The sequence below is a fragment of the Balaenoptera ricei genome, chromosome 10 (genome assembly GCF_028023285.1).
Source record: "Balaenoptera ricei isolate mBalRic1 chromosome 10, mBalRic1.hap2, whole genome shotgun sequence".
NCBI classification, from domain to species: Eukaryota; Metazoa; Chordata; class Mammalia; order Artiodactyla; family Balaenopteridae; genus Balaenoptera; species Balaenoptera ricei.
In genome coordinates, this window is record NC_082648.1 from 484,727 (window position 1) to 499,116 (window position 14,390).

The following is a 14,390-nucleotide window of genomic DNA, read 5'->3' on the forward strand; positions in this document are numbered from 1 at the left end:
ACTTCACTTACAGGCCGGCCCGGGTTTGGGTGGGACCGTGTTTGTGCAAGCGCCTGGGCTGGTGAGGGTGGCCCCGGGCTGGGCACAGAAGGCGGGGCCCACAGGCCTGGCGGCGGAGAGTGTGTGATCCCAGACGCCGCCTGGACCCACCAGCCAGCTTCGTTACCGCTCAGCTTCTCTGCAGAGCCCCCGTCAGCGGCGCGGGGCCCACCCCGTCCCCACCCCGTGCGTGCGTGGCCCGCGGGGACCACGTGGGCTGAGATGGGGCTGCCTTTTTAGGTGACAGCCCTGGGGCCTAATTCAAACCTCTGTCCTGATGGGAGTTTGCCCCAGTGATGAAAGTGACACAGGACACACACAACTCACACGTATCACCCTGCTATTTTAAGAATGTACTTTATACAAAATAACCAGTTCATATGGAAATAAATCTACAGACCTCCAAGGATCAAAAAGCTTTTTAAAAAGTTCTTTTAAAAAATTATCCAACACACAGTATAGAACTAACTCTTGAGGTAAGTGTGGCTCTCAGTGAAACAGGGAATCAGCAGACCAGACAAAATATACACAATACAAAAATAAATAGCATTCCCCTTTCCAGTACTGGCCAGGAAAGCTCACAGGCTTCTGCAGCAGGGGAGCTGGGCACGAGCCCCAGCTGGGGAGGGGGTCAGCGTTCAGTAACTCACTCCCGAACCCACCTTCCCTTTTCAAATCCACAGGACAGTCAGCTGGTTTGAGGCATTTCTACGTCAGCCCCCAGGGCAGAACGAGGGAGAGACCAGCGGGCAGGCAGCCGGCTGACGGACTGCTGGGCAAGGGCCTGTGAGGCGCGGTGGGGACGAGGAGCAGCCAGCCCCACACGAGAGGACGCGGGGCAGGGAAGGCCCGCGTCCCGGGAGAGTCCAGTCATGGGCTCAGCCCCTGGCTGGGGACCCCGCACCCCAGCAGCCGCGGCCCGACGGCCCCAACTCCCACACGACCCGATTTCTGGGGTGGGCACCCCAGTCCTTCAGCTGGACTCTGAACGCCCTGGATGCCGCCGTTCTGTGACGGTCCCTGCCTCGGGGCTACTGGGTTAGGGTTTCACAGGAAATCTCAAACCAGGACTTGAGAGCAGTGTGTAGCTGTAGATTGGAACCTCCTTTAAAAAGTGAGAAAAAAGCTCAGCCCAGGTGATGCCGGCTGTCCTGGACAGCACACAACCCACTCCCGGACCCGGCAGAACTAAGACAAGTGACGACCCAGCCGATAACCCACGCGACGGAGGCCTGGACGCCCAGCCACGAGCACGCTGCCAGGCTCCGCGGGCCAGGCTGGCTGAGGGCCGAATGCTTTCAAGCAACATGGAACTTTTCCTGTTCACAGGCACCCGGGGCCCCAGGTAGGGCGTCCTGCTGACAAGAGGCCAGTATGTCCCCAACCCCTACCCCCTGCAAGGGAGAGGACGCAGCAGCTTTAGTTTCACTTTTAAAAGGTGGGATGAGAAAAGTGTTATGAACAGGATCCTGCGTGTCTGTCCTTACGCAGTCTTCATATGTTTTTACCGTAATAAACTTTAGCCAAGAGCTAATTTTAAATGGACAGACTCTGAGGGGAAAAAACCCCAGGCCAGAAACCTTCCAAAAGGCTCTACTTTTCTCTCTGGATCTTTTATTTCCCTGGGTCCTGGGGAGAGAGTTTCTAACCAAGGTCAGCGGTGGACGTGAAGTCCTCCCGGCCCCTGACAGGTGGCGGTGGTCCCAGGGGAAGGGCCCTCTGGGACCTCCTCCCAGGCCACGTTCCAGCTGGGAGGAGCGCAGGGGCCCCACCAGGGACGGCCCTACCGGCCAAGGGACGCAGCAGGCTCACCACAGGCACCACAGGGGGCTCCACTCACTCCGCACCTCCTCAGCGTCCCACTCACCCAGAAGGGAGGCTCCTGTCCTGTCCACAGCTCCTTGGGCAGCGGGGGGGGGGGGAGCGGCTGTGGCGGGGGGAGCAGAGCGACCCGAGGCTCCGAGGCCCCCAGGCGGAAGGAGAGGGCAGAATCGCCGTGGTCCCTCCCGGCCCTGCCCCGGGGCTGGTTCGGCTCAAGGCAGGGGTGCCTACAGCCTCGCACCCGAAGCAGCTTCAAGGCCGGTGGGGAGAAGGCTCTGGGCCCAGACCAGCTGTACAAAGCTGCAGTCTCCCCTCCCGGCTGGCGCACAGACACGCGGGGAAGCAGCGTGTCCTGGGCACGGTCCTTCACAGCTTGGGGGCCAACCTGGACCTGCCCGCAACCCTACCCCATCCTTCCCGAGGGGCGACGCTGACCTCCCCACCCTGAACCGCATCACGCCAGTGACAGGGTTCTAACAAGAACCAGGATCCAATGAGAACACAGCCCCCAAACTCACTCCATTTAAAAGCACGCCAAATTTTAGTCTAGTAAGGAAAAATTCGTGTTTCTGTGCAGCGTGTCTGGGAGGCGTCCGCGTTCCCAGCGCTCAACCTGCCCAAGCCTCGTGCGCCCCGCAGGTCAGCATCCACGCGTTCGGATCTGGTGCCTGCGTTCCACGGGGACAACACGGATGTTTCCAACTTGTTTCTTTTCCTACTGAAAGCGCAGGTTTATTCCAGCTTCATCAAGGACACCAGGACTGGAGGCAAGGTTCTCTTGGCCCCTCACACAGTTGAATTTATAAGAAACAAGTGCAAATCAACCAACCAATGTTTTATGGAAGCTTTTCTACTATCCCAAAGGCATGCTTAAAAATAACACTATTCTTTACAGAAACCTGTAACTTGAGGGCATCTTCCTTAGTTGTTTTTTTTTTTTTTTCTTTTTTCCTTTGTGGGATATTCGCAAGTTTAAAACGTATGAGTCCTAACTTTGGTGGCATCTCAGCTAAAATCAAAGAATGCTAAACAGGGAGAATCCAGTGTCGTTGGCTTCTAAAACTGTAATAAAGTAACTTAATACTGTAAAACTGTTTCCTATCACAGACAGACAAGTGATTTCAAGAACTTGTTCTTGATAGCTATTTTAAATCACCATGACTTATTTTACTATGATTCACATAAAATGAATAAAAACTATATATACTGAAATATTCCTAAATTCAAGCTGTAAATCTATAGAATACATTTTCCTATTAAAAACTGTGCAGCTTCTTTATTGATACTAAACATATACAAACCTGAGTAGTCACTGCCACAAACTGTGATTCGTGCCAGGAAGCTTGTGACGTCTTCTAGACCACAGTCCCGGCAGGTCTGTGATGGGGACGTGTCACCTCACCTTCTAACGAGCAAATGCTCCTGATATTGGTTTACAACTATCTGGCGGGGCAGCTAGCCAACCAGGAGGGGCACTGCTGTCTTGGACCAGGACCTGGGCACCAGGCGAGGGAGCTGCCCCTCAGGCTGACAGGGAAGAGCCCGTTAGCGGAAACACGGCGGCCTTGCCTGCCTCTCCCCCAGCTCCCAAATGTGAGTGGGTCAGGGCTGTAAACACAGGAGGGTCAGCAGGGCTGCGGGCCCACCGGCCAGACTCCATCCCCACCACCCGCCCTGCAGGCTTTATGTACAATACATTCACCACCAAAGACAGAAATCATCTTAAAGGCAACATGAAAACTCTGTAAACTGGACCCAGCTCCAAACACATCCAACACGAGTAGTCCCTTCCCCAAACGTATACCTGAGTGCAGCTGCCATGACAGCCCACCAGCACCGCCCCCCCCCCCCAGGTCAGGGTGATCTTCCCTGAACAAGAGTCTCAGGGTCTGGAAAAGCCACCAGAGTCCAGCCCATCTGGTCTCCACTCTCGCCCACGACCTCGCGAGCAGGTGCGTCGGTGAGGAGGGGCGTCCAGGCTCTGGGACGCACGAAGTGATGCCAATGATGGGAGAGGTGGGCGGGGCCGTGCCCCCCCTCCTCCCCGTTCTCCACCCTTGTCATATGCAGCTTTCTGTTTCCCTGGGGCTTGTTTCCTCCTTGGACTAGCTCTGAGGGAAGCAAAATAAAGACAATTTAAACAAAATTAACATGTGTTAATTGTTGAAAACAATTAAGCCGAGGAACTGCATGCACACGCATTCCTCTCCATCTAGGGAAACAGCCTAATTTGGCTTCGTCAGCCAGTTCTGCCGGAGTGCGGGCTCTGAATCCTGGACTGCCCGACTCACAGCTCAGCCCTGTAGCGGCCGAGGACTCCCGCCTCCAGGGGGGCCGGGTCGGGGCAGGGGAGAGAGAGCCGGCACGGGCAACTCCGGGCACGGCGCCCAGCACCGTGGACCAGCCTCTCCCAGATGAAGTAGGTGGGGAGGGTAAAACAGACAAGGGATCGTATCCAAGAAATGCTGGCAGCCAGTTTGGGAAAAGGGTGTTTAAATAATCCCCAAACAGCTGGTGCCATAAGAACAGGAAAAAGGGACTCGCCAGTACGGGAGGGAAGCTGCTTCCGAGGCCCCGTCAGCTGGAGTGCTTGGGCCGGGCCCTCCCCGGCCGCCCACAGGACACAAAGCCCTTTCCGGGGACAGTCCTTGCATCGACAGCAACAAACACAAGTCCTTACTTCCTGCCACCTGGAAGAATAAGAAGAGCTCTGATATTTCATCATTCTGACCTGATCGAGAGGAAGTGTTGGGGGCTTATGTGGTGGCAGCCCCTCCTGCGGAGCTGCTGGTGCCGGTGTCTTTGGGAACGAGGGCCGGGACTGGGCCGGGTGCATCTGCAGTCTAGAGACGTAAGTAAGGAACGGTTAAGAATGAGCGAAGACAGACTCAGTGCAGAGGAAAAAACCTTTAATTGTGAAAGTCTCACGCAGACCCTGCCTTGACTACCCAGGGGATCAACACTGGACACTGACACAGGTGCCGCCAGGTGTGGCGGGTGAGAGACGCCTGACACCACCTGTGCAGGACTCCTGACAACGGTGTTCAATGTGACTCTGAACATGAGGAAACAGTGAGAAGAATCCAGGGTCTGGGGCACTCTGACAGCAGAACTGGCCTCCGGTCTTTGAAAAACAAAGAAAGCAAAGCCAATGTTGTAAATTAAGAGACTACGCAGGCACAGCAACCAAACGTAGATCCATGAACCTCGTAGATCCATGAACCTCGAATGGATCCTGAATGGGGAAAAAAATCAAAAAGAAACAGAGCTACAAGGACACTCTGCGGACAACTGAAGAAATCAAATAAGGCCTCCCATCAGACCAGCTGACGTTACTTCCTTTGCTGGGGTAATGGCCTGGGGCTGTGCCCCAGGAGGACGAAGACAAAGACAAGACATGAAACATAACAGATATTCAGAGAGGTATAAAGCAAATGCAGCGAGGTCTTCTGAGGCTGGCCCTGGGAGGGGCACTCGGGTTCTTAAGGTGGATGATGCTGGTTTTATGATGAGGCTCCAAGACTTCTGACTTGAAAACTTCCTGGCTGACAGATTACCTGGGTGGGTCTATATTAGAATTCTCATGGGGACAGTAATGTGACTTGCCCTAGTTCTGGATAAACCTAGTTTTTTCATTCAGTGTTAGAGGAAGAAATGAGAGGCAAGGAGTGAGCCTGGGACACCACCTGTGACCGCCCACCCCAGGTCTGAGACCCCTTCACCCAGGTGAGAGCCTCTGCCTACAGCTCCCAAACGCTGGCCATCAGGTGTCCAAAATCTAACCAAACGGTCACTTAAATGCCAATTCACTTTCACGAGGGAAAAAACCACCACAGACAAAACTGGACTCCAAAGCTAGCACCTTCCAAGTCCCCAGCACCAATGACCCACACGCTCTTCCTGCGCCCAGACCACGCACACCACCTTCATTCCCAAGGCCGTTTTTCTTTGTAAAACTACCAGCTACTCTTTTTTTCCCCAGGAAAAAGCACTCTGTGCAGCCTTACCCGGATGGTCTGTGCATCTCCTGGAAAGGCACCCTCACCCCACTTCCAGGGCCCATCTGCTCCATCATCACAGCTTGGAAGTGGCCCAGGCCCTCTTCTGGGTAGCGGTAGAGGGGGCACTCGGGGGACAGGCCATTGGGCTGGGCCACCACTGGGCGGTGAGGCGGGTGAGCAGCCGTGGGGGAGGAGTAAGCCCTGGGCTGGAAATGCCCGGCCGGCCGCTGCGGCTGGTAAGGAGGCCCCGCGTGCAGCATCACTCCGTGCGGGGGGAAAACAGAAGAACCGAAGCCCACCCCCGAGCTCAGCGGTGCAGGGGGCGTTCCGTAGAGATACTCGCTGGCTGACAGTGAACTCTGCCGCTTGGTAGCTGCATTGTGGTTGTCCAGATCTAAAAATTCTTTGGGACTCTCTGGCCTCTCCATAGACTCATCCTGCTTCTCCTCTGGGCCAGGATTCTGCCCATCCGCCGTCTTGGCGACCACGGCGCCCACCCGCGCGGGGGAGGTTAAGGCAGCGCCCAGCGCCTCGCAGCCCTGCAGCCCGGCCCCAGCGCTCTTATCGAGGAAGAGGGGCCTGGCAGGGCCAGGCTGAGCCGGCGGGGGCCCGCTCGGGCTTCCCGGGGCAGGGAGGTGTCTCGGCCAGTCTGAAAAGCCCTGTGGACACGAGTAATAAGGAGTCCGCGGGTAGTGATGGTAGGAAGGCTGAGGTGGCGGCTGGTAGGGGTACCTCATTCCCTGGTGAGGGCGGTACTGGGGGAAGACTCCAGAATGAGGGTCGTGGGACGGAAACGCCCGAGGGGGAAAAGGCTGAGGGTGCGGGGCTGAGGGCTTGCCCCCCATCACGGGGCCCACAGCCTGCAGGCCTGGGCCGACACGGTACCGTGCGGTGGAGCTGGGGTACTCCAGGCCAGGCGCGTACAGGGCGGAGCACGCGGGCTCGGCGGGCGGCGCGGCCTCCGGTGGCGCTCTGCCCTTGCCCTCAGACCCACACGGGGAGGCTTCCGCCCTCAGTCCGTTTTCAGGCAGCGCCCCCGGGTCTGCTAGGGCGCACCCCTGGGCGGCTGGGCCTGCGAAGCCGCTCCCCGAGAGCCAGGCGCCCCTGCCCGCGTTCACTGGGCAGCTGTCTCCAGGCTCCGAGGACTCGTGCCTGAGCTCTGGGCCATCGGCATCCCTTCCCTGGGGCGAGCTCCGCCTGGCACCGTCGGCCTGCAGCAGGGGCGCGGGGTGAGGTAGCTGCTTGAGGAACGCCCCCTCCAAAGCACCAACACTGGCTGGTTTCTCCTCGAGCCCAGGCAAGGGATCTGCTGCAAGAAAAACGGAGACAAAGTTGCACTTCGGGAGCTGAAACCCCAGCACACGACGGGCGGTCAGACAACGTGGACGTGGGGCCCCGGTGGCGACACCCTGATTCCCCCAACCCAGACCAGGGCTAAGGCTCTGCAGCTCCCGCAAGGTCTGCCAGAGGCCTCGCAATCCCTTCCGCACTAGCAAGGGGGTGCAATCCGTGTGCCCGACTCCAAGGACATGTGTGTGAAACAGGACGGAGGGTGCGCTGGCGCTGGAATTGCAGGTCTGGTTGGGAGGCTGTGCCCTGACAGTGAGAAGGAGGGACCCAGCACGAGAACACCAGGAAGGCCAGAACCCGACCTCTGCCGTCAGGACACCCGCCGCAAGGGAGTAGGGACTAGGTTCCTAGGTTCTGTTCCCCACCACACACTCAGTCATTCGCACAAAACGGGGCTCAATCAGTATTTGCTGAATGAATGAAAATACACGTCTTGTCTGGACATCTTGAAAACAGGAATGCCGACAGTGTAACACTCAAAAGGCATCTTCAGCGTATTACAGAAATTTAATAAACAATCAAACTAAATTACTAGACTCAAATGCTTAATTACAAACTCAGAATTCTTTCCCTTGCTATTGTGTTTAGCCATAAACACGTCTTATCATTATGATCTCTGAGGTAGGGCAGAGTTGTTGCCCAGAGGCGGTCACAATACGATTCTGGTGAGAGCTTAAGGACAAGATCAAGAATTCATGACTTTTAAGATCAACTAGGATCGAAGGCTCCTGATGAACTAACGCTGGCTTTAAAGATCAAAGGTACAAGCTATACAATGATAATGAAAATGTGCACTTTTCATCATTCAGTTAACATAAAACATGGCAACACCTCACACCATACACAAAAATAAACAATAAACAAGTGGGACCTAATGAAACTTACAAACTTTTGTACAGCAAAGGAAACCATAAACAAAACGAAAAGACAACCTATGGATTGGGAGAAAATATTTGCAAATTATGCGACCAACAAGGGCTCAATTTCCAAATATACAAACAGCTCATACAACTCAACATAAAAACAAACCAATCAAAAAATGGGCACAAGACATAAAACAGACATTTCTCCAGTGAAGACATACAGATGGTCAAGAGGCACATGAAAAGATGTTCACCATCACTAATTATTAGAGAAATGCAAATCCAAACTACAATGAGGTGTCACCTCACACTGGTCTGAATGGCCATCATTAAAAAGGTCTACCAATAATAAATGTTGGACAGGATGTGGGGAAAAGAGAACCCTCCTACACTGTTGATGGGAATGTAAATTGATGCAGCCACTATGGAGAACGGTATGAAGGTTCCTTAAAAAACTAAAAATAGAGTTAACGTATGATCCTGCAATCCCACTCCTGAGCATATATCTGGAGAAAACCATAATTCGAAAAGACACATGCACCCCAATGTTCACTGCAGCACTATTTACAATAGCCAAGACATGGAAGCAACCTAAATGTCCATCGACAGATGAACGGCTAAAGAAGATGTGGTACATATACACAATGGAATACTACTCAGCCATAAAAAAAGAATGAAATAATGCCATTTACAGCAACATGGATGGACCTAGAGATTGTCACACTAAGTGAAGTCAGAGAAAGACAAATACCATATGATATCACTTATATGTGGAACCTAAAATACGACACAAATAACCTTATCTACGAAACAGAGTCACAGACATAGAGAACAGATGTGGCTGCCAAGCGGGAGGGGAAGTGGCGGAGGGATGGACTGGGAGTTTGGGATTAGCAGACGCAAATTATTATATATAGGACAGATGAACAACAAGGTCCTACTGTATAGCACAGAGAACTATATTCTATATCCTGTGATAAACCATCATGGGAAAGAATGTATTTATATGTATAACTGAATCACTGCTGTACAGCAGAAATTAATACAACACTGCAAATCAACTATACTCCATTAAGGTAATAAAATGCAACAAAACAAACAAAAATCCATGGCAACTAACAGACAGACTGCTCCAAGGTTTGGTCCTGGGACTTCTCCTCCAAAGCTCTGAATTCCAGACACATCTGAAATCATTACTGGAAAATTTTGCTAAAGCTGGTATTCACGGAACGGGCCTTTCCTCCAAAGAAACACTAAATGGAAGTTTGAGTTCTAGGTCCACCCCCAACTTTACATGGAATCGTCATCATATTTTGCAGAAGTCCAGGTGTCCCCCACTCTCGCACATGCAACACAGGCTAGGTGTCTATCCCAGAAACAAGCATTAATCACACAAAGGAGTCCTGTCACCTTTCTCCTGCAGTTTTAGGTTTACTCTCTTAAATAGCATTTTTGAGAAACCCCTTCAAGATTTGCTGGTCTCCCTAACTACTCTTCATTCTCAGCAGACACAGATATGCACCCGAGGAGAGAAGAATGGAGAGAACTGGACCTTAAGTAAAACACTGGAAATGTATTTCCCATGGGTAACTTTCAGGACAGCAATTTTTAAGTGGGGCTGGATAATGCAGGGGTTGAGGACACGAACGCTGGACCCGGTGCGTCTGGTTCAAGTCCCAGGGCCCACCCAAACACCCCTGTCCCCAGAACTAGATGAAGGCAAATAACCATCTTTGTGCCTTGGAATTTCTATCTATAAAAACGAGGATGACAATAAAAGCTCCCTCAAAGGCTTGCTCTGAGAATTCAGAGGGTCAGTACGGGTAAAAGTCTCAAAAAGAGTGCCTGGTACAGTAAGCACTGCACCTGTGCGGCGATGATCATCACAGAAATCCTGGACCATGACTGGCTCAACCCAGCGTATCTGAAGACAAAGAGGCTGGAGGCCGGTCCACATTTTGTACAACAGTCTGTGTTAAAAGGTGAGTCATCTTGAGTTGAGTGTCCCGTGAGGAGCCTCAGCGCACGTCCTGAGCTGAAATGTCGGCTCAGCCATTTCACGAGGAACTCTGGTCTGAAGGGCCGGGGGCAAGGCCGCTGCATGGGGCCCGCTGTGAGCAAGTGAAACAGACTAATAAGCACAAAGGGAAAAAAGGTGGATGGGCTAGGTGTGAAGTGAGATTGCCAGATTTATGTCCTTTCCAGATGAAATGTGGATCCTCTCTAGCAACAGGAGGTGTAAAGAGAGAGGACCTTCAAGATGGCAGAGGAGTAAGACATGGAGCTCACCTTCCTCTCCACAAATATATCAAAAAATACATCTACATGTGGAACAACTTGGGCAGAATAACTACTGAATGCTGGCAGAAGACGTAAGACTTCCCAAAAGCCGTGTGGCTGACAGAGTCTTGGTGCTCCGGCCAGCTGTCGGGCCTGAGCCTCTGAGGTGGGAGAGCCAGGTTCAGGACACTGGACCACCAGACCTCCCGATCCCAAGTAGTATCCACCAGCGAGAGCGCTCCCAGAGATCTCCATCTCAACGCTAAGACCCAGCTCCACTCAATGACCGGCAAGCTCCAGTGCTGGACACCCCATGCCAAACAACTAGCAAGACAGGAACACAACCCCACCCATTAGCAGAGAGGCTGCCTAAAATCATAATAAGTTCATAGACACCCCAAAACACACCACCGAACGCGGTCCTGCCCACCAGAAAACAAGATCCACCCTCAACCACCAGAACACAGGCACCAGTCCCCTCCACCAGGAAGCCTACACAACCCACTGAACCAACCTTATCCACTGGGAGAAGACACCAAAAACAACGGGAACTACGAACCTTCAGCCTGCAAAAAGGAGACCCCCAAACACAAGTAAGTTAAGCAAAATGAGAAGACAGAGAAATACGCAGCAGATGAAGTAGCAAGGTAAAAACCCACCAGACCAAACAAATGAAGAGGAAATAGGCAGTCTACCTGAAAAAGAATTCAGAGTAATGATAGTAAAGATGATCCCAAATCTTGGAACTAGAATGGAGAAAATACAAGAAACGTTTAACAAGGACCTAGAAGAACTAAAGAGAAAACAATCATGAACAACACAATAAATGAAATTAAAAATCCTCTAGAAGGAATCAATAGCAGAATAACTGAGGCAGAAGAATGGATAAGTGACCTGGAAGATAAAATAGTGGAAATAACTACCAAAGAGCAGAATAAAGAAAAAAGAATGAAAAGAATTGAGGACAGTCTCAGAGACCTCTGGGACAACATTAAACGCACCAACATTCGAATTATAGGGGTCCCAGAAGAAGAGAAAAAGAAAGGGACGGAGAAAATATTTGAAGAGTTTATAGTTGAAAACTTCCCTAATATGGGAAAGGAAATAGTCAATCAAGTCCAGGAAGCGCAGAGAGTCCCATACAGGATAAATCCATGGAGAAACACGCCAAGACACATAGTAATCAAACTATCAAAAACTAAATACAAAGAAAAAAATACTGAAAGCAGTAAGGGAAAAGCAAGAAATAACACACAAGGGAATCCCCATAAGGTTAACAGCTGATCTTTCAGCAGAAACTCTGCGAGCCAGAAGGGAGCGGAAGGACACATTTAAAGGGATGAAAGGGAAAAACCTACAACCAAGATTACTATACCCAGCAAGGATCTCATTCAGATTCGATGGAGAAATTAAAACCTTTACAGACAAGTAAAAGCTAAGAGAATTCAGCACCACCAAACCACCTTTACAACAAATGCTAAAGGAACTTCTCTAGGCAGGAAACACAAGAGAAGGAAAAGACCTACAACAACAAACCCAAAACAATTAAGAAAATGGTAATAGGAACATACATATTAATAATTACCTTAAATGTAAATGGATTAAATGCTCCAACCAAAAGACACAGACGGGCTGAATGGATACAAAAACAAGACCCGTGTATAAGCTGTCTACAAGAGATCCACTTCAGACCTAGGGACACATACAGACTGAAAGTGAGGGGATGGAAAAAGATATTCCATGCAAATGGAAATCAAAAGAAAGCTGGAGTAGCAATTCTCATATCAGACAAAATACTCTTTAAAATGAAGACTATTAAAAGAGACAAAGAAGGACACTACATAATGATCAAGGGATCAATCCAAGAAGATATAACAATTGTAAATTTTATGCACCCAACATAGGAGCACCTCAATACATAAGGCAAATGCTAACAGCCATAAAAGGGGAAACTGACAGTAACACAATCATAGTAGGGGACTTTAACACCCCACTATCACCAAATAACGAAACACAAGCTTTATATGACACATTAAACAAGATGGACTTAATTGCTATTTATAGGACACTCCATCCAAAAACAACAGAATACACTTTCTTCTCAAGTGCTCATGGAACATTCTCCAGGATAGATCATATCTTGGGTCACAAATCAAGCCTCAGTAAGTTTAAGAAAACTGAAATCATATCAAGCATCTTTTCCAACCACAACGCTATGAGATTACATATCAATTACAGGAAAAAAACTGTAAAATAATACAAACACAAACACACGGAGGCTAAACAATATGCTACTAAATAACCAAGAAATCAATGAAGAAATCAAAGAAGAAATCAAAAAATACCCAGAAACAAATGACGATGAAAACACGACGACCCAAAACCTATGGGATGCAGCAAAAGCAGTTCTAAGAGGGAAGTTTATAGCTATACAAGCCTACCTCAAGAAACAAGAAACATCTCAAATAAACAACCTAACCTTACACCTAAAGCAATTAGAGAAAAAAGAACAAAAAAATCCCCAAAGTTAGCAGAAAGAAAGAAATCATAAAAATAAGATCAGAAATAAATGAAAAAGAAATGAAGGAAACGATAGCAAAGATCAATACAAATAAAAGCTGGTTCTTAAAAAAATAAAAAAAAAAAAAAGCTGGTTCTTTGAGAAGATAAACAAAATTGATAAACCATTAGCCAGACTCATCAAGATAAAAAGGGAGAAGACTCAAATCAGTAGAATTAGAAATGAAAAAGGAGAAGTAACAACTGACACTGCAGAAATACAAAGGATCATGAGAGATTACTGCAAGCACCTATATGCCAATAAAATGGACAACCTGGAAGAATGGACAAATTCTTAGAAAAGCACAACCTTCCGAGACTGAACCAGGAAGAAATAGAAAATACAAACAGACGAATCACAAGCACTGAAATTGAAACTGTGATTAAAAATCTTCCATCAAAGAAAAGCCCAGGACCAGATGGCTTCACAGGTGAATTCTATGAAACATTCAGAGAAGAGCTAACACCAATCCTTATCAAACTCTTCCTAAATATAGCAGACGGAGGAACACTCCCAAACTCATTTTACAAGGCCACCATCATCACACTGATACCAAAACCAGACAAAGATGTCACAAAAAAAGAAAACTACAGGCCAGAATCACTGATGAACATAGATGCAAAAGTCCTCAACAAAATACTAGCAAACAGAATCCAACAGCACATTAAAAGGATCATACACCATGATCAAGTGGGGTTTATCCCAGGAATGCAAGGATTCTTCAATATATGCAAATCAATCAGTGGGATACACCATATTAAAAAATTGAAGGATAAAAACCATATGATCAGAAAAAGATGCAGAAAAAGCTTTTGACAAAATTCAACACCCATTTATGATAAAAACTCTCCAGAAAGTAGGCATAGAGGGAACCTACCTCAACATAATAAAGGCCATATATGACAAACCCACAGCCATCATAGTTCTCAACGGTGAGAAACTGAAACCATTTCCTCTAAGATCAGGAACAAGACAAGGCTGTCCACTCTCACCACTATTACTCAACATAGTTTTGGAAGTTTTAGCCACAACAATCAGAGAAGAAAAAGAAATAAAAGGAATCCAAATTGGAAACGAAGTAAAACTGTCACTGTCTGCAGCAGATGACACGATACTATACATAGAGAATCCTACAGATGCTACCAGAAAACTACTAGAGCTAATCAGTGAATTTGGTAAAGTAGCAGGATACAAAATTAATGCACAGAAATCTCTTGCATTCCTATACACTAATGATGAAAAATCTGACAGAGAAATTAAGGAAACACTTTCATTTATCACTGCAACAAAAAGAATAAAATACCTAGGAATAAACCTACCTAAGGAGACAAAAGACCTTATGAAAGAAATTATGGATGATACAAACAGATAGAGAGATATACCATGTTCTTGGATTGGAAGAAATCAACATTGTGAAAATGACTATACTACCCAAAGCAATCTACAGATTCAATGCAATCCCTAGCAAACTACCAA

The 14,390-nt window shown here is 49.0% G+C and overlaps 1 protein-coding gene across 2 annotated transcripts in view; it reads right to left on the reverse strand.

Annotated features, from left to right (window-relative positions):
* Positions 1-380: 380 nt before the first annotated feature.
* Positions 381-14,390, reverse strand: part of LOC132372869 (chromatin remodeling regulator CECR2) — a 152,498-nt gene continuing 138,488 nt past the window's right edge. Inside the window, exons 16-18 of one of the 2 annotated variants that reach the window (XM_059935005.1) lie at positions 5,868-7,167; positions 4,592-4,703; positions 381-3,971 (exon numbers count right to left, since the gene is read on the reverse strand). In XM_059935005.1, coding sequence (XP_059790988.1) covers positions 3,966-3,971; positions 4,592-4,703; positions 5,868-7,167 — 1,418 coding nt within the window. In that variant the 3' untranslated portion in view covers positions 381-3,965. Of the gene's footprint in view, positions 3,972-4,591; positions 4,704-5,867; positions 7,171-14,390 lie in introns of both variants that reach the window. The other variant, XM_059935004.1, reaches the window with a different exon arrangement.